The sequence below is a fragment of the Phoxinus phoxinus genome (genome assembly GCF_949152265.1).
Source record: "Phoxinus phoxinus genome assembly, chromosome: 7".
NCBI lineage: Eukaryota > Metazoa > Chordata > Actinopteri > Cypriniformes > Leuciscidae > Phoxinus > Phoxinus phoxinus.
Window position 1 is genome coordinate 28,275,463 of NC_136882.1, and position 21,980 is coordinate 28,297,442.

The 21,980-nt window shown below is 36.6% G+C and overlaps 1 protein-coding gene across 1 annotated transcript in view; it reads right to left on the minus strand.

Annotated features, from left to right (window-relative positions):
• Nucleotides 1-21,980, minus strand: part of mao (monoamine oxidase) — a 48,067-nt gene that overhangs the window by 22,687 nt on the left and 3,400 nt on the right. Inside the window, exons 3-5 of the mRNA XM_079617720.1 lie at nt 21,026-21,164; nt 3,817-3,911; nt 697-834 (exon numbers count right to left, since the gene is read on the minus strand). Of these exons, the coding sequence (XP_079473846.1) occupies nt 697-834; nt 3,817-3,911; nt 21,026-21,122 (330 nt within the window). The 5' untranslated portion in view covers nt 21,123-21,164. The remainder of the gene's footprint in view (nt 1-696; nt 835-3,816; nt 3,912-21,025; nt 21,165-21,980) is intronic.

Genomic DNA, 21,980 nt, shown 5'->3' on the forward strand with positions numbered 1-21,980 from the left:
ATGACCTTTCCCATTGTGCACACCGTCTTCCTGAGTATGTGTGAGCTTGTCGGTTTTCCGGTCTCCATTTCAAGAAGCTCTATGATTTAGCTCAATAACTTTAAAACCACCTCATGTAACCGTCTTACGAATATATGACCACAAAAAGCAGTAAAGCTCACATGATAAACAGCAGTTCTAAGAATCCAGAGATTTATCCCGGTAATAGCAGGGTCAGAGCGGAGAAGGCACTGCATCTACAGCCAAATCTAATAAGGTCATGCAGTGTGCATGTGCTAAGGGCAGTGATGTGTCTACTCAAATTGGATATGGGGCAGGAGGAGGGGAGGCTGGTGTCTTGAGTTCCGCCCTTCTTACCCACTCCAAGCATCTGAAACCATATTAGAGACTTCCTTCAGGCAGCGATTAGCATCTCCAGGCTTGAGCACAGCACGCTAATGTGAAGGAGAGACTCTGTATTCAGCTCTGTTCAGCTGAGGGCACTGGGCCTAGCTCTGACTTCCTGTGCATTAAGACATGAGTGTGCTCAAACAAAAGGCTGTATTATTAGCCGAAGCTCAGCCCTGGAGCTCTGAAGAGAGCTGGATTTTGAGGCAGGACAAAAATCTTGTTTTTTTTAAATTTTGTAGCTGTTTTACCTTTGATTTTGCTAATTACTCCAAGCTACTAGGTGTGTATGCCTTCACTGAGGTTTACCTTCACATAGTGAATCAGAGACTCCTCCTCGTTGACTTTGTATGTTTTCACCCCGTACTGTTTGGCTATCCTCAGGATGCGGTTTTGAGTGGGCCCAATGTACGCTCCTCCCAGATCCACCCATTTGGTCTCCTTATTCTGGAGGCAGACAAAATTTGTGCAGGATTCATTGTCACTAAAAGCCACAGTGAGAGCAAAGAAAGGAAAAACAAAAAAGGAAGTGGTAGAATATGCACGCAAAGACAGCAGATTTTGGTCCATGCATAGGCAGTGTCCCACTAGCCAACTTGAAACTAGATTTAGATTTTTTTCGCCAATCTGTTGTCAAACTCGCTGTGGTGGCAAGCATCCGACTTGACTCGAAAGACTTCGTAATTGAAGTTCATGACTAAAAATAGGAAGAAAAAGATCATCCAGTGGGATGCCGGTCTGTGCAATTCAAGAAAGACTTGACTAAGGGACCGTTCGGTATTTATGGAATGGGCCACCGGAGGAAAATAGAGGAGGGTCATGCCTTTTTATTCTTTGTTGAGGGGAGGGTCATCCAACTTTTTTTAGTCTAGGGGGAGGGTCACCCAACTTTTGTATTCATGAAAACAACAAACTTTCAAAGTGGCTAGTTTTGTGCATATTTTTCCATGTAGCTCTCTCAGTCTCGGTCCCCCCATAGCTAGCAGATGGGTCTGACCCAACAAAAATCAGACGCGAAAGATCAAGTCCAGTTTGGCGCTGTTTGTTTGACAGTGCGCGCGCGCGCTCAGAAATAGTGAATCATGTTAGAACAGAACGCCAATGAAATGCTTACCCGGCAAACTTTAAAGCTCGAGCAAATAATCAACTTTTGTGATTGCGAATCACAAGCAGTGTCCTGTGAGTGTAACTCTACCGCTGCTTTAATGTGGAGACATTAAAACATCCACGATCAAAAATGATACTTGTGATATCGCACAAGTATAAAACAACTGTTATGTCTGAAAACAAACACAAATAACGCGTGCTACATAGGGGCTGTTTACACCTGGCCACTTGCATGCGTTTTCTCAGATCGGATAGCTATCTGATTTATCAAAACGATTCCATTTACACCTGGTGTGGTCGCATAAATGCGTTTTTGCAAAACGGATTTAAATCCTATCTTCAATTCTTCAAATAGTTTGCACGTTGGCTCATCTGCAGTTATGCGTGTTGCAGTGTTTTATATATAATAGCCTATATACGATTTTTTTGTTAATATATCTTCATTAGATATATTATTATACAAAATTAAAAAAGTAGTCAACACAGACCATCTAACAGAACATTTGAACAACATTATGTGCTTATTTTTTTAATTAACGAAATGTCAATCTTTATAACAGAAGATAACACAATACAACAATCTTCAAGATACAGTAAATCTTCAAATGTGTAACAGATTGTCACCTTAAAAACAGTCATTTGCGTGGTGGAACAAGTCATGTTAAATAGAATTATAGTTAGCATCTTAATCTTTGTTCTATTATTTTATTAGTTCATTAACTAATTGTTAATTCAACAAATTTAATGTAAAGAGCTGGATACTTATTAATAATTAAATAATGTCAAATATAGTAAATGTATAGTTGCCATATAGCCTACTAAATATTTGACTACGTCGCACGTTAATTTCTGCTTAAATACTGCATGGAGGGATATAGCCCATTCTGCTTTCAAGCGCATGTAATCTTGCCGCAAAAGCAGGCTAATGATAATAATGTCTTTAAAAATAACGATGCATTTTAATTGTTTATTAAAACTATTTTTTTAAATCAGTGTCCGCTGCAAACATGTCTCCATACATATCCGCTGTAAAGTGCGCCTAAGAGAAATGCATCTTTCATACGGATTACATAATCAGATGATATTTGCTTTCGATTAGATTTTTTTTCGTTTAAAAGTGGACATATCAAGCTTTATATAGATATTTTTCTCATATATTTGAGGCTATATCCTACGATATGTTTCTGCTTCTTTCTTTTTTTGACGCGCTACAGTTCACGGAGACCATGAAAGCGCGCCCTGGTTGTTTTATTTTATTTTACAAAAGCAAAACGTTTTCTTGTTATTGTGAGTTTACACAAATAAAATTATTGCGACTGATGCATTATTATTTTCTGTATGGCCAGAAAAAGAGTATTTTAAGTTGTTTCCACTGTTGATAGGAAAATGCAAATCGCATCGGCGCCTCCATGTCATGCAGTGCGCGCTCCACACTGCGCACACACACTTGGTTATGCGCCTAAGAATAGCGAACAATTATCTAGGTTAACGTTAGAGTGAGCGGCCATGCCATACGGATAATCATCATGTTTAACAAATCAAATCATGCATTTTCTACCGCGAGTCAGCGCTGCGCCAGATTGAAAAAGGCGGGTGTGCAGGAGTCTTTTAATGAACGTTTGGTGTAGGTCTAGGCATAGAGATATCTGAACATCTTTGCCAAGCGCAAACCAGTACAGAAGTAATCAATAAATGATCGGGGAGGGTCATGCCTTTTTTCACAATCATTTTGGAGGGTCAAAGAAAAATGTTTTGCTGGCGAAGGGAGGGTCAAGCCTTTTTTGATTATAGATCTCAAAACTCCTCCGGTGGCCCCTTAAATAAATAACGAACAGTCCCTAAGAGTGTGCAACATTGACTAAATCCTGATATTTTGGTGATTTTGTTGATAGCAATAAGCAAATTTTGCTGAATGTGTTTTTGCGCAGGTACCTTGGCTGATTTAGGGATGTCATAGACAGCTGACTTCAGAAACTTTAATTTTTCTAACTTTATTTGATGCATGTAACAACTTTATGTAAAAAAAACGTACATTTAATCATTACAATAGGGCTATAGCACTATAGGGCTTTTACCAATCAAATGTAACCAGCATCAACTAAACTCATTTTTGCACTGCAGAAATGGCACAGAAGCGGAAGAATCTGAAGTGACATTTAGATGTATTTACAGACTGTTGAATGCAGCTCAAAGGTGGCAAAAACATATCGCACACCCCTAGTTGTGACTAAAGACTATAGTCTTAACACACGCGTAGAAGCAGAGCATTTGTGCTGAAACTAAGTCATTTTATTTGATTCAGAATTCAGATGAGTCTCTTACCTGAACAGTAAAGGTTCTTCCACCAACACGGTTCCTGGCTTCCAGGAGGACAGGATTCAGGCCGCTCTCCACCAACAGCTTGGCAGCACTCAGACCTGTCAATAGGGAGTGTAGAAATGCAGTGTAAGATTAGTAGTTATGCAGTGTAAGGTTTAGTAGACATATGCATCAATATTTACTATACTTGTCTTTGAGAAAACTTATTTTTATAGGGGAGACAACAAGAAATGATGAGGAGAGAGAGAGGCAAACGAATCAGAACTTCACTAGCACTGTGGCTAACCGGTAAGCTTAAAAAACTACATTAAGAGTACATTTAAGATGCTGGAAGCCTGTTGTCTAGTTGAAAATAACTATTTCCAAACTGTTTCTGTCCTTATAATATTAAAGGTTGTTCCTGTCTTGAAAACATATTTCCTTTCTGACTGCATAGCTACCACGGTTACAGGCTTTTTATTGTGTGTGATATTATGAATGGCCTTTTAAAAATAAAATTGACATATTTAAAAACCTTCTATGTGAACAATATTAATAGTTTGTACATAATTTGCCTCAGCCTCCACTGGGAAGGCAGTAGTGTCTGGCATGCCTTGTACAAAGTAAAATACTTGGCAAATGTGCCAGCCACATGTGAGCTGACATTTTTATATTTTTCTGTGCTGATATTTGGTCAAATTAGTCAAATGGACTTGGACAAACTATAATCAAATAAGCCAAAATAATTGAATGAACACGCAAGGAGTAGGGGATGTGTGGAACTTTGAATAGTGGGCGAGGCATTTCCAATTCTGTGGAAATCAGCAGGGCTCAACAATGTTTTAATGCAGTTCTCATTTGGCCTGTGGTTATTACTTGCTCTGACAACATTTCCCAGGAATTGCCACAAACGTGATTAAAAATAAACAGTAATATTGTGAAATATTATGAAAATTTTAAAGCAACTGTAACATTTCTATTTTATTATAATTTAAAATTACCTGGTGACATACTTAAATCAGTCCAATCTCACAATAACAATGTTTAGTCTATCACAGAAAGATAGACTTTATCTTGTTAATGTTTCAAGAAATTTAAACAAATGTACGTGATTAAAAAGAAAAAACTAATTCATAGTGACAACACAGCCCTGGGCCTAGTGCAAATGACATCACTAACTGGCCTGAAACTCACTCACAGACTCAGGCCGTATTATTGAAGCCTTTGTGTCATGGGTAAATGTGAAAAAAAAAAAAAAAAAAAAAAACACCTTCTTCACAGAATCTAAAATCTTGTTCACACCAAGACCGATAAAGATAACGATAAAGTTCTAAATATCCAGCTGACGAACGATAAAAACATTGACAGCCAATCAGAATCCTTCAGTTCCAACTTTAAAAAACATTAGTATAAACCAGTTATATTATCTTTGTATCTTCCCTGTAATCATTGGATTCCTTTTTAAACCCCTGAGGCTGTGATTATGGTGTCAGAGCAATAAACTCATAACTGGAAGCCAGAATTGAAAACTAGGTTCCCTGCATGGGAAAAAAAAGCCAAACACCAATTCACATTAAAGGGCACCTATTATGGAATTTTGAAATGTACCTTTCATGTAGTGTGTAACATAGATCTAAGTGAACAAAAACTTCCTGCAGAGTTTGAAATATGAAAGTGCACCGTATATAAAGTTATTGTCTTTCAAAAGTGAGAGTCGACTCGGAGTCATTTTTATGAATCGTTAGAAGACCGAAGCTTTTTCTCTGACTAGATGACGTCAACTTGTCAAGTTATTTGAATACGATACGCCCACTTATTGCGCTGCAAGGCCAGGGAAAATATCATGGCGACGAGACGCTGTGTTCTGAAGTGCGACTCAAAAGCCAACTTTTTTCATCTGCCCAAGGAGGAGCATTTGAAGACTAAGTGGCTACAATTCGTATATACAACTATACCACAGAAGTATAGTCCGAGCCTTGTGCTTTGTTCGCGCCATTTTGAAGACGATTGCTTTACCAACTTAAATGCAATCAAACTTGGATTCGCGAGCCGGCTGATGGAAGGTTCAGTTCCAAGTTTTTTTTTTTTTTTTGGTTCAGTTCCAAGTGTTTGCATCAGCTTCCTCCTCCGTATCACAACCTGTAAGTGTTATTAATAATAGTAGCTTTTATGTTTTATGTAGCATGCTTAATAATTATTTTGTTTGTTGTGTAAGCACCGGTTAGCTTCTAGGTCTTCAATGACAATTGTATATTGAGATAGGCTATGTGAAGTGTTTGTCGTTGTTTTCGGAGTTGTCTTAAAGAATAGAATAATACCTCGTAGTAACGTAACTGCATTTTTTTTTGTTTTTTTTGTAAAACGGTATGTTTATGAATCGGGCTAACGCAAACAAAGACTGATTGTGCTTTTACAATATGAACTCTGGGCTATGCTCGCTAACATAACATTAAATTCTTTATCTTATTTTTAATTTTTACTAAGCAGTGGACTATAATCGTTATTATAACACAATTTCATTGATAAAAGCATCGTTGTACTCCGTGTTAAACAATAAGTATTATCTCTGTAAACACTGCTGGGTCATCTGACCAATCGCAGATTAGCGTCGCGCAAAGGAGGGGTTTGGAAAAATGAGTCGTTGAACGAATAATTTGGGAGTCGGTGAGCAAATCAGGTAAAAATAAATGCATATTATACGACAACAGAAGTGTTTTTTGACATTGCATGCATGTAAAACTGTTGTTGGGGACTCCCAAAACAACATTAGGAACATTTTAAATGTCATAATAGGTCCCCTTTAAGTTTCCTGTCTCCACACACAAGCACAAACACTTCCTCTCCTTACAGAGGAAGTAAAACTGCTCCTGTGAATTTCTGATGATGTGGTTTTTACCATGTAAGATTTCCAGACTGCACTCAGCAACAATAAAAGTAGCTTGACAAATAATGTGGACATTATTTTTCAAAATGTATATTGTTCATTTATTAATAATGATAAATATTTTTCATTTTTTAAAGGCCTTTTGTCCATATGACAACTAATATGTGGTTATAAACGTAGATAAAAGCAGTTTAAAATAGTTTCAGATTGAGTTTAGCACATGGCAATGGCATGTCAAACATTAAAAATAAATTAAATATAAAAAAAAATTAACCCTTTTTTAAAATGCTGTGTGCTTACAGCCACAGTGATGTGACAATGCAGCAAAGGACATCTGAGGTAAAAGCATGACCTTGGAATCTTACATAATACTGCAAACTCCCTTTGACACCCAGACAAACAGTTTACCCAAACACCCAGGACAAACAACTGAAACACTCTCCATGATTTGGCTACTGTGGTCGGTGGTGACCCATATAAACTGCAAAGGCTTACAAAACCTGGCCACAGCTGTGAAGCCTGATATCTGACAGGTTTGAAATGATTGTTTTACTAAATGATGTTTTGGTTGAACAGTGCTAGAAAGAAATCGAATATAAACCTCCAAGGCTTTGTTCACACTACAAACAAATGCAATTTGGTTTTCAAAACTGATATTTAGAACTGACTGTCCATTTTGCACGTGATGAAATCTGATCTGTTTGTTCAGGCAGCGTAGTCAATATTACGTGTATACATCGGTTACTATATGCGTTAGCATGGTGTCAAAAGAGTCTCATTCAACAACACAGTGGATGTCAGTGTGAAAGAAAAGGATAAAAAAAAATAGACATTTAGTCTCAGCTCATGTCATCCTATCCCATATATCATGACATCCCACCATGATGCTAAACATTTTACACATTCATGCATATACAGTGTTAAAAAAAACTCACTACATAGTGAATGTCAAATAAAGTTCCCTATGGGTCGGATTTACTAAACAGGGCAAATATGTATGCGCCCGTAATCTATGAAAAACGCAGACGGGAGTGGAAATTTCTGAAGGTGATTTACTGACGATGCACAAATTCAAGTACCAAATCGGATAAGTCGTGCTTTCATTGGGCGGTACATAATAATAAAGCAAATACCACTGAATTGACCACCACAAACCTCAGTAAATTACGTTGCATGATATATTTAAATACTCTGCGCCCATTAAATATAGCCGCCTGAAGGAAAACTCCAACAAATGCATATGCAATAAGGGCGCAAAACTAACTTTTCATCGCTAATTTCTAACTGTAAATCCTGAGTTTTTAACACCAAAATAGGGTTTGTGTTCGAGCAAGCCGTTTGTAGATATATGAGGAAAAGGTGAGCAAAATGAGATTCGATTACAGCTCTGGACAATATTACAAACATTGCATGATGTAACATATGTATCCAAAATAAGGGGGGAACATTCATAAACATGAATTTACAGCATTCAGACTAAAAGTCTGGTTTGGATCAAGTTTGTAAACATGTTTTTTGCTGCTCAGGCAAAAAAAAAAAACATTGGTAAGTTAAACAGAGCAAAGAAAATGTGCTACCCATCTGAACAAAGCAGAGACACAAAAGAACCTCACAGACAGATGCGCTGCAGTGAAATCTGATTATTTGACCAGGTGGCATGAGGCGAAGGTATTCAAGTCTCAACCCAAAGATACGGAGGACGGAATTGTTCCAAGAACCAATTCAACGAAACCTCATATTTCACACGTGTCAGCAATTAATTACTGGCCTATCAAGCACAGTGCAAACAAAGTCATGCATACTCATTAACACACAGATCTGAAAGCTCTGTGTGATGTGTATAAAATATTATATGATCCATATGTGGCGTTTATTTCTGTTTGTAACTCCTTGGTTGAACTGATCATTTTCTTTTTACATAAATGGCTCTCATGTGAGAAAGATCGGTCTCGCACGTTTGAGAAGGCTGGCTCACAAGCATATATTTTCTTCTTTCAGAGACATAAAATGGTCAGGAAAAGCTGGAAAAACACTTGAAGTTGGCAGAAACACAATAGTAGCTGTGGTCTTTGTCATTCGAGTGCAGCTCTGAAGGGACCACAGACTGAACTTTGCCTCTGCCAAGTAAACACACACACAAGTGAATACAAAAATGAAGCTTGCGCTTTGCTAAAAACAACATGCTTACAATAAATACTGGAGACATTAACAGTAAAAGCACAGTAAACATCTCAAAAAGTGTGTTCAAGCTCAAGAAAGTTTTGCGTTTGACTTTCATTAGCTCACAATTGTAGCCTTTTACACAGCAAATCTGCTAAATATTTGAATTGTTGGTCTATGTGCACATGCATGTGGTTACATGTTTTCTAGTCATGTTTTTTTGATCAGTGGGGGCTCACATCTGTGCAAACGCGTCAGTCGTTCAACTGTGTCTCAGAGTCGGACATCCTGCCAGTTTATATATTGATTCAAGTAGTTTCTAGTCCTCCACCCTTGTTCTTCAAGCTCAACTTAATTAAAAATAGCTTAAATCAAATGCACTGTGCAAACTAACACAAATAAATAGTTTTTTCTATAGTCGCCTTTTGGACAAGTATGTTGGGAAAATGACAACTGCCAGATAACATGAAGGTTTTATTTGGATGAACTACACTTTTAGACTGAGTATCAAGTTGCAGTTACTCCTTCCAAAACAGAAATATAAGCAAAAAGAACCAATTTTGGTCAAAATACAGTGGAAATAATTTCCCCAGGGAAAGCAAGAACTGATAAGAATGTAAAATGTGTACCTTGAAATGCAATGTAAGTCGCTTCGGATAAATGCGTCTGCCAAATGCATAAATGTAATGTGAATGTAAATACAGACAATTAACTTTGAAAAAAGTCACCAAGCCAAATAAGCTTAAAAGATCATCCCATCAATCATGATGAAACACAGTCTGTGAAATAAGCCAAGGACTACTGTAACCCAAGGCTAACTTTGTTACCAACTGATACAGTCATAATGAATGAGTCTAAAATGTCAAAAATCACTTTTTTTTTTTTTTGCGAGAAGAACACACTAAACTTGGTTAAGGTATTTATCTGACAAAATTTTTTGGCTAAAAAGGCAAACTACAGCTTACAGGTTTTATTTGACTACACAGAGAATATTGACTACAACATAACCTTCTATCTTGTTTTTTCATGCGTTCATAATTTCTTTGTTTGACAGCCTGTCAAAAAATTATGTCTGCACAATTCGGCATGTTTCACTGTGTTATCACAAATAAAACAATTGACTCCAAGACCAACTACACACTATATTTACAATAACAACACTTTCATAATATGTAAATAAAGGGTGAAGATGTAAATTTTCCTAGGCCGGACATCACTTTTGCCCACTACCATTACAAATGGCTCTAAATAAAACTAAACTTTGATGTACATCCTGGCTCTACAAAACCACATATGTTTAGCACAACTAGTTCAGTTTAAATATTAAATAAAGACTTGAGTTCAATTTTAAAGCATACAACAGAATAACATCCACCACAGGAGAAAAATGACCCCAGTGGGATTGTCAAACCACTGAGGAAAAGGTCAAACTTTCTTTGAAGAGAATTCTGGGAGATCAAAGAGCTTGTCTTTGACTGGAAAAGTCTCACTCAAAAATTTAAATTCTGTCATTAATTACTTACCCTCATGTATTTTCCAAACCCTTAAGACCTGCGTCCATCTTGGAAAACAAATTAAGTTATTTTTGATGAAATCCGAGAGCTTTCTGACCACCCACAGACTGCAACGTTATAGGCCCAGAAAGGTAGTAAAGACTTGTTAAAATAGTCCATGTGACTACAGTGGTTCAACCTTAATGTTATGAATATGATGCGATGAGAACAGCATCAGAGACTGACACGGAAGCGAATAAATTGTTGATTAAAGTGGGAGGTTTTTTCAAACAAAAAGTATTCTCGTCACTTCATAACATTAAGGTTGAACCACTGTAGTCACATGGACTATTTTAACAAGTCTTTACTACCTTTCTGGGCCTTGAAAGTGGTTATAACATTGCAGTCTATGGGAGGGACAGAAAGCTCTCGAATTTCATTCGAAATATTTTCATTTGTGTTCTGAAGATGAACGAAGGTCTTAGAGGATTTGGAACAACACGAGGGTGAGTAATTCATTAATGACAGAAATTTTCATTTTTGGGTGAACTAACCCTTTCAGCCTCTTGTTTTCTTCTATTCTTGGCATTCCCACCCAATTAATTTGTATTTTCCCATCCATTTAATTTCTTCATCTTAAGATGTTGCATTTAAACAACTAAACATTTAAACAACATGGTCTGTGGATCTGGGAAATTTTGTAAGTAATAGCGAACTCCAGTAGGAGAAATATATCTATTATTCTAATAGTGATATTTTACAAGCAGTGCTTCATTTTTGAGCCCTAATAGAGGATCTAGGGAACAATATGCAACTGTGTTGGGGCTAAAAACTTCCTCTGACATTGTCATTAGAGACCTAGCTGATTATGATAAAACAACATATTTAGGATTCACTCCCTTTGTCGGCACCAGTTCAGGGGGCCATTTACTGGGAAGCAAGAGTCTGAGGGTGGATGGGTTGCCATGGCAACAGTACATATAAAGATGCAGTCGCTTGGCAAAGGTAAATCTACACCAATTACCTTCCTGTATTCACTGGGAACAAGAATCTGCTGTGCACTCTAGCTCTAAATGACATGACATAACACGGTTATGGTTTTCAATAAGACAACAAACTAAAGGTTAAGACAGTAAATCACACGACATATCAGTTTATAGGTCTGATCTGGATCTTATGCAGCACATCTATTGTTCTGTAAGAAGAGGGTGACAGTGACACCCTTCACCTGTTGCACAAGTTTGAGATGCTGACCACCAAAACCCATACTTAACCAAAAAAATTAGAACTAAAACTAATTTTAGGCCAAATGTTACGATTTTATTTCTTTAAGAAATGTTTTATCATAGAGTTTAAATCCATATTTAAATTTAGAACTAAATATGTAACTTAAGTGCATTCATGGGCAATGCAAACAAGTAATATAAAAATCTGAAATATTCACGTTATTTACGGTGCATTTATGTCTGTAACATTTGCCAAGAGTAATTGCAACACTGTCACATTGAGAATAACAATTAACCTGTAACCGTATAAGCACTTTTTCTCTGCGTATATGACTTTTTCCAAAATAGGCAGGATTCGTTTACAACTCTGTTTGAAAGGTCAGGTCTAGAACTATATCAGATTACAAAACGCCCTCTGTATTAATACCACAATCTAAACCTATTTGCTTTGTTTGCACTCTTACCAACCCTGATTAAACCTGATATTACACACCAAGAAGAATCACAGGCTATGTCTGTCAGCTGTGGTAATAATTGCACAATCACATTATCACAACACATTAACACTGACCATGCTGTTAATGGGAGGTGACACGGGCCACCTTTAAATCTGTGGTTCATCCCTCAAGGAATTTCTCAATTAAAATGCTAATGTCAGTGTTAGCAAGCAGCTCATTCATCAATTATCCCACAAGACAAAAGTACCTGTACTTTGAAAGGGTTTCGTTGACTTCTTAAAAAAGGTAAGAATGGACCAATACAACACTTCTATTCAATACTGATCACCAGATAAATATTCTCATGTTATAAAAATAAACGTTCAATTTCAAAACTGTCAAATTTTGTCTAAATAAATTGCTACAAGTGAATTTAGTAGGGTTGCACCAATACGACAATTTTGGCAGATATCGGTAACCGATCATTCTTTATATTTGAAAGCCGATAACCGATATATTGGTCGATAAATATAAATTTTATTTTTATATTTTTGAGAGCCGATTACAAAAACAAAAGTCTCACTATTAAAATCCATGCAAGCACACAATTATAATGTTCTCATTATAATTTTATGGTAGCCTATAAGACAGACTTGTGCTGCACATGTTGCACTTAACTGTATTTTAGTTTTTTGAAGCGATTCCAAACATATTTCAAGCAATTCAAAACAATCATGGCAAACAGTGTGCATCTGAAGTGTCTCAGCTGAAGGAACCAATCCATTATTTATCGGCTTTAATATATCGGCCAAATTTTCTAATTGGGCCTAACGTCAACATTAAAAATATGGTGGCCGATATATCATGCATCCCTATAATTTAGGCATCCCAACATTATATTGTGTACAATATGAAAACGAATATTAATGAAAAAATAATCATTATGAGTGTTACAATAAGAAGGTCCAAAGATGATGAAGACTCTGATAGGTTCCAAATACTAAGAGATTTAATGATCAAATAAACTCAGAATAATCCAGAACGTGCAACAATATGCTCTGGACACAAACAACAACCGACCAAGGACTGAGGAAACAAAGGAACTTAAGTATACATGATTCAATTAATTTCCATGGTAACAAACAAGTGGCGGGAAACATGAACAAAGACAACAGGAATAAATGATAAGCAAACTAAAAGTCCATGAGAATGAAAACTAAACTGACAGTTTGTGACACTGAGATGAGCTAAAAATTATATTTAACAGCTTTATTAAAATTACTGTTTTTTTTTAAAGATTAACTTTAAGTGAACCTTAGATGATGGCAAAAGTGATCTAAATGTAAAAACAGGGAAAATGAGCATGCATAATTAAATATACAATATACAGCAGATAAATAAAATATAAATTAAATTAAGAAATAATTCTTTATTAATAACTGATATTATACTGCTATATTGTGCATCCCTAATTAAAGGCATTGAATAAAATTAAATAAATATACAAGTCCATGACTAACCCTACAAGAATAGTTAAATACTTCACAGCATTACAGAAATATCATACACTGCATAACAATCAGTATTTTTGTATCGTTGTCCAGTACATATCTAAAAAATCTAAATAGTCTTCGTATTTCAACAATCCAATACTAATGAGTTAGGCTTTCTTTGAATGTGGCAATTAATCACTAAAACATGTAGTGACAGCGAGTACAGTTCATGATGTTCCACACTCTTAGAAGCAATTGCTTTCTCCAACATGCTGCAACATTGACGTTTGGATGCATTATTGAAAAGCAATTAGAGAGATCAGTGAAATGGCATGTTCTCCTGGCAACCCCAAGGACAGTTGTTCGTCTAACAGAGAAACAGAGCAGTATTATCTTAAGTTGCATAACGAAGCCAGTCAAGCTGGAGTCAGGCTCTGCATGGCTCAGTGGGGAAAAAACAGGCCAATGATGTTTGTTTACACAAGCTAAGAGGACACAGCAAAAAGGCATCCGAGTATTTCCCTAGCACTCTAAAAGCATTATGCAGACATATTTTTCCATGTTCAGATGTTTGTTTTACCAATATGAAAGCAGTGCTGATTCTAAATGCATCAAAATGTGCTGAGATCTAAAAATCAATGTTTGCAATTGTGCTTACATTGATCTTCGGAGATCAATTTATTACTGGAATAAACATTGTTTTCTTAATTTTGAAGGGATGTTGTTGACTTCTTTGCAACAAAGCAACCAGAAGTCTTTTATTGTCTATGAGAGCTGGTCATTTCCATGAACACGAGTGACTGCAACCTCTAGCAATGTGGCAGTGTCTGAGGTGACAGAATTGAGAAATGTTTAACTTTATGCAATTGCAGCAGCATAAACTCATTTTAACTTATTTTACAGCTAATTTTGTGCAAGACCTGGCAGACACATTTTTTGCACTACAGTTCTACAGCAAGTTTTATTTGATCAAAAAATACAGTCAAAACTATGATGTTACAAAATGTTATTACAATTTAAAATAATTCATTTCTATTTTAATATATGTTTCAAATGTAATGTATTCCTGTGAACGCAAAGTTTAATTTTCCATTGCTCCAGTCTTCAGTGTCACATGATCCTTCAGAAATCATTCTAATATGCTGATTTGGTGGTCAAGAAACATTTCTTATATTATCAGGTGAAAACAGAAGTGCTACTTAATATTTTTGCTAAGACTTTGATGTAGTTTTTCAGGCTTCTTTGATGAATAGAAAGTTAAAAGGAACAGCATTTATTTGAAACACAAACCATTTGTAACATTTTAAATGTCTTTACTGTCAATTGTTTTGATAAATTTAATGTAATTTTGAATGGTAGTGTACATCTTTTGCAAAGCCATCATTAAAAACACACACTTAACAGGGATACGTAATGAATCAAGAAGTACAAAACACACTGTAAAAGTGGCCTATTCTGACACACCATACAACTGGCCTGTGAATCTACACGTTTCCTGTATTTTCTGGCTGACTTCCAAAGAAGGAATGCCGAAGTTCTGTAGCAAGAGCAGCGCACTCACCAGGAAGCGTCAGTGTCAACAGCCTCTGCAATTAGATGTGGAATTCCTGCCTTTCACTTGCTCACCGCATGAGAGCTGCTGCTGAGACCTACTAGAGTTCTGAGCAAAACAACAACTCCCTAAAGCTTTTGTTATTTGTAACACTTCTCAGTCTGTTCAATTGTAAAACTGTTTCTGACAGCTATTTGTACATGTTAGCACATAAAGGCGAAGTAATTATGCAAAAATACATTCTAATTTCTCAGCTTGATATGCACATTTAACTATCAGCAATTCATCTGCAGGTTGATTTCTCTGAGGAGTAAACATAGGTGCTCTGTGGTGCCCTCACAACATTACTCTGTTTATTTAAACATTTCGACCATTCCAACACATTAAAACTGGCTCAACCAATGGTTACCAGTTTCTCCGTAGCCGCCCAAGCGTGCTATTTGAGTGAAGTAAACAAGTTAATAATAGATATATCTGATCATCCTCCATAACCCAGTCGCTATTTACATCTCATACGTCTATAAACTCATGCGTTATGAAGGTAACAACTGACACATTTGTATTACATTCCAAAGAGCTCTGTTATCAGCCCCACAGTGGAAAATTAAACCCTATCCGTACCGGCTGGGACAGAATCCGAATTCCAAGCCGAGAATGGAATGGTTAGACAATGAGAACGGTTTGGCCAGATGGTGGAAAAAAGTCTTTTTTTTCCCTGACCAATGACAGAGAGAGGAAAAAATTTATACAAACACCAAAATATGAACAAACTTTGCAATGTGACTTGTCCCTCGAAATTTGCGCTACGGACTTAATAAAACTTCAAACCATGCATCTTGTTGATGAGAGGTGTGCCATAACTTTTCTAAGCAGCTTGACTTGCGATTTTTATTTTAAAATGGTAGAAAAATCCAATAAACTTACATTAGATACAGCTTGAGTCTCTCCTTTACAGACCAAACGAAATAGAGACTAGTAGAGCTCTTTTGTTTTGGGCAAGAAATTATCCACCTAACAACACCCTAGCAACCAGAACACCTTAACAACCAAATGGTAACATCCTAGAAACCATCTAAAACATCCTAGTATCATGACACCCACTTTTGCACAGGAACGATCCACACCATATTTTAGAAAAACTAGTTTATAATCCAAATCTGTTTGACACTAGTGGTGCGGAATTACATTTTACATGCATTTGGCAGATGCTTTTATCCAAAACGACTTAAACATCGCATTTAAGTTATACATTTTATTAGTTTATGCATTCCCTGGGAATCGAAACAATGACATTGGTGTTGCTAGTGCCATGCTTTACCCTTTCAGATACAAGAAATGACACACTCACACTTCACCTTTAAAAAATGAATACGGAATAAATGTAAACTGTATTTACAACAGTGACAATATACTTCAGTTGTTGACATGAAAAAATTAAAGAAAAGGTGTTATTTCAATTGTTTAGCTGAAAGACGTCAGTTGTCTCTCCTCTATGTCAAGCACAGCCCCTGTGGCACTTGGCAACAGACACAGATATATAACATTTGCCATCCCATGTTCTAGGATCCTGGGGAGCATAACAAATGAGTTGTCAGTTTTGTTTACCAGTTCTGCCAAAGTGTTGTCTCCCCAAGCAGCTCCAGTAGCTTTGTGCATAGTAATTAAATTTACAGGGAGTGCTGGGTCGCTATTAAAAGGTCTCTGAAGCAACTCATTTTGAGGTTTGTAAAACATCTGCATATTCAACAACTATATGAGGACAACCAATTAATGAAAGAACATCTTTTGTCTTTCTACTCCATGTGTCAAATTCACTCAGTCCTGATTCATAGAACTGCAATGAAAAAAGTGCAATAATGCACAATTCAGATCATGCATATCATAAAACATAACGTATGCCACTGCAGGAATAGCACGGCAACTTTGACCAGAGGTCGAATGTGTAACTGGCCTCAAACTACTGATGATGTGCAATATCGCACACATGCACGCATGACAAACGTTTTACGGACTCAAAAGTGCAGTTTGTTTAGCACTTACTGCAAGAACGTTGGCAGGGAATCAAAGTTTTGTTGCTGATAAAAGGTTTTATAGCAATGGATTGGGTGATACTGGGTCCAAAGTGCAACATGTGTAGCCTTGTTACATAATAGCGACTGATTACATTCATTAGTTTTCTTCAAGCAGAGCAGTAGTATGACTGGCACTTCAGTGGCACACTTTTTTTCCCTTTAAAAAACAAAACAAATTAAGACAGTTTCAGTTATCAGTAGACGATCTACCTTATTCCATTTTCAGCTCGAATGAGCGAGGTTTCCAGTTATTTCAGCTGTACAGAAACAGTGCGTTATATTGCAAACTGGTATATTTGCTGTAATTTTTTAATGCATCATCGTAAAAAAGCTAATGTTTACTACACTTGTTATTCTTCTAGTTTTGTCTAAAAAAAAAAAGACCTAAATCAGAAGAAGTCTTGTACATTCACAGAAAATAGCTGACTTCCATGCTGAAAAATAAGGTGGTCATGAGTTATTAAACTGTGGGCAACTTTGCAAATAGAAACCTTAATATCCTCAGATTTAACAATATAGACTAAAACATTTGTCTTGATTCTGTGGTCCTCTTGCATATCATAAAAAATAAATTGATAGAACCGCCTGTATGACAAGAAATACTGTTTCAGCAGGTTATCACGAGGACATCTTGACCCTGTTTTGCTCAGTTCTGTTTTCAAGAATGTCGTTCTTGCACAAGCAATATTTCATCCCAGTGTGCACTCCCTCTGAGCTGGGTTTAAATTTTCAAGTCTATATATATACTATATATATATTATAATGCATTATTCACTGTAGGAACAAGTCCGTTTACACGACAGGAATGGAATTTCCTGTTAGGTTATAACTGTAAAGACATTATGCTATGCTTTCACACTACTCTATACAAAATAGGTCACTTTACACATGCTAGGAGGACTGACTAAAATAACGTTCTTATCACGTAGTATTTTCTAATCAATTCTGCATCCTATCGTAGTGCAATATATTAATAAATCTCTCTACAATCTCAGTGAAATATACTTGCCAGGGAAGAGTGGGTCAAAACACTGAGATCTCCACTAGGGCCAATGCATATTATTAATTTCACTGGGTTGTGATACCAAAGGGCCTTTTCACTCAGCACTTAACGTCTTATTTAACCCTGAGCAGCATAAACATTCTTCAAAGCAATGTTTCACAATTCCAATTTTATAAGGGTTAGGCTAAAACTTAGGGGTGTGCAAAAAAATCGATTCACGTTTGAATCGCGATTCAAGCTTTGCCGATTCAGAATCGATTCATAGAATTCCAAAAATCGATTCATATATATATATATATATTTTTGCCGTGTTAATATTGTCCTGAAATGAGTTTAGCTCAGCATTCCTATAGATGGCGCTGCGTCGAATTCACACTGACGCCTGCACACGCTTGTCATAACAAAAGAAGAATGGCAGCAAACGTCATTCGGCGCAAACCTCACAGAAAGAATTATTCAACCTGCTCCATCCTCACTGAAGGCGATAATTTGGGCGCATTTCGGCTTTTATAACCTCGAGGGAAAGACGGAACTTGATAGGACTCATGCTGCTTTGCAAAGCAAAAGTTAAGTATTTTGGAAACACCACAAACGTGAGAAATCCCATGGTACGCCATCACCCAGAGATTAAGATTAAAAAGACCGCAGTGCGTGACCGGATGAGTGATTGAGTGACGGACACAGGCTGCTCCACACAGCAACAGAGAGGGCTCGGCTGAGCGAAAAAAACACTTAACTCCATCACTATTTTTGTTGAACAGATTTGTGTACCTTAACTGGGTTCCTGAGGCAGTTTATAACTTTCGAGAAGCGGAGTTTGATCGGGAGATTATTCCATTGCGCTGCATTATTGACGTCTGCAGTCGGGTGCTCTCATGCTCGCTCTGTTTACGTAACGTACGTCAGCTGTTTAGCGCGGTAATTTAGACAATAGGCTGTTTACAGAGTAACGTTAACTTTCGGTTAAAAAGGTTTAAAATGCTTGTGTAGTTGTGTCGAATTGTACGCACGTGTGGGAGTTATATGGTACGTAAGTTACTCTGTCTTTTGCAGACAGCAAGATGTAGGCTGTAGGCTTCATAATGTTCACAATGGTATTTTATTAGTTGTTGGTTTAACCATGGATGAGGTAATGGCTGTTATGTTATTTTCTTTTCAATGACTTTCCTTGTTTCATTGCTGGATTTATGGAAAAACATCAACCAATATTGCATATCCATAATTATTATAATGGATATAATTAAAGAATACTTACACTATAACGTAAATTAGAAGTGTAACGCAATTTTTTTTTTTTTTACGCCTATTTTGAATTTTACTCGAATACAAATACAAATACTTTTCCCCCCTCAACAAATACAGATACAAATATCGGCTGCTTTGCACACCCCTAGTCTACTACAATCAATCACATAGGAAAAATTAAACTACATTTACATACTGTGAATCGTTTTTTTGAATCGAGAATCGTTTTGAATCGAAAATCGATTTTGAATCGAATCTTGAGCCTAAAAATCGGAATCGAATCGAATCGTGACATTTTCTGAATCGTGCACCCCTACTAAAACTACTGCAGTGTATGTGGAGAGTTTACCTCTTTTAAGGAATTTTCTTAAGAGTCGGTTTAGATTCAAATTTATATTAATATACAAGGGGAAGTGTATATTTTAAGTTCACCACATTTTTTTATGACCAGTTTAATTTTTTTTGCATTCTCTATTTAATTTCGAATGGTCTTGCAGTGTGATAATTTATATATATACAAATACACACACACACGCACAAATCTTTTATGAGGCAATAAAAGCTGCATGCATAATAATTATAAAATATAAAGTAGTTTTAAAAATTGAGTAGGCTATACAATGTCATAGAGATAGGCTTCAGAAGTTGTATAACAAAATAAGAGAGAGAGAGAGAGAGAGAGAGAGAGAGAGAGAGAGAGAGAGAGAGGCAATGTCATGACAAGACAAGACATGTCAACTACTGATCAACAGCGTGAAACAAAATAACCATGTTCTTAGTTTAATAATTTCAAGTGCCTTTTTTGAGAACCTGTTGCATCTAACGAGACTATTATTTCTAAAGTTCTTTTTCAAATAAATACATGGACATGAAATATTGATTTGAGTTGAAATATTCAGTTAAAATTATTCTCACACATGGATGAGTGAACGGTTACACAACATCGCTACAGTGATTGACCAATCAGAATCAAGTATTCAAGAGAGCTATGTAATAAGGATGGGTAGTAGTTGACATTGAAAACTGAGTGTCTAATATTATGTAGTTTGACATAATTCATCTAAAATTACTATAAACAAAAAGTTACATGTCTATCGTTATTAGCCCATACATGCAGTGTATGCATATTACAAGGTAAACGTGATTTAAAAGAATATAGCCTACACTTGCCAGTACACACATGTATATTTTAAACTAAAATCTTGATTATGAGTATAAAAAAAGTTGCCACGTTATATAGCAACTACACAGATACACTGTTGCATGCCACTTAACGGTCTATGCCTCTGGCGTTATGCATATGAAATAATCATGTCACGGAAGTGAAAGAGCAAGCTTAGGTGACATCGGGTACAAAATCACTTTAAGTCTGCAGAACTAAAACCTTCCTTTCGACAAACTAACAGAGTCCTATTTAAAACGTAAATATGCCTTATTATTTTCAAACGGATCGATAATACAGTGTTATAAGGCGTCTAAGCTTCTTAGGAAATGGAATAACGTTAGCCTAATCGTTCAGCACGGGTCAGTCGCGCGCCTTATATTACTCAATAACGATGATCATAACTCTGCATTACGATCATCAGCCTGTAATCTTCATCCATGCAAAGTTTCTTTAAGAGTGCTTTAATTGCAATGAGATTATATGAAGTTTTATGAGAGACTAACCTGAGATGCCTCCGCCAATCACAATCACGTCGTATGCGTTCGCAGTCATGGTGCTGTTCGTCTCACTGGCGCTCAGAGCAGAAGAGCCGCTCCGCATCTGTGTTCAAAGCGTTCTGAGCCCCGCCCCCGCCTCCCATCACTGGGAATGACAGAAGAGCACTGGGGAAAATGCACGAAGCGCCCGTCTACGAAGTCATCGTGATTTTGCTAATATTTTGTTGATCCTGGAACAACATTCCTGTCCGAAAATATTGTCCCAACACTATCATTCCCTAAACCCAATTCTACTACCCATACCTAATCCCTAAAATTAGAGGTAAATGATAACGACACTGGTGTAGAAGCACCTAACCTAAACTTGACAAACTGTGCACTTGTCCCTTAAATCTGATTGGTTGATTGGAATGCTGTTGCAGGATCAACAAAGATGTTGATCAAGGAAAATTTGCACTTGGTGAAATCACGTTCACCTAAGTACGAAGAGGGTCCCATAATTTGACATTTTTACAGTACAGCATTATTGTGCAAATACATATTTATAAAATAACACTGTCAATCCCTGCTGTAAATATTATATTTGATTCTACAATTGAAAATAAAATAATGTATGAATGTATTGTCAAAATTAAAAAGATATTTAACACGTGTTGAATTAAAGAACACTATCATTCAAATAATATAAAAGCAAAAGGCCTGTGAAGCCGTGGTTTACAGTGAATTTAGAACAGCTAAGGGCATTGTTAGGCAGGACGTGGAGCGGAGTGCCTAAAACCCCTGTTCTAAATTTTACTGTAGCCTAAACCAAGGAACTGTTCTCATGACCTGTTTTATTTATTTATTTATTTATTAACACAATAGGCTATATGATATTTCCTCAAGCACATACATCTACTTAGCTCTCAGCAAAGTACTCTTATAGTTTATACCAGACCAGTTTGCGGCATAGCACGTGTTC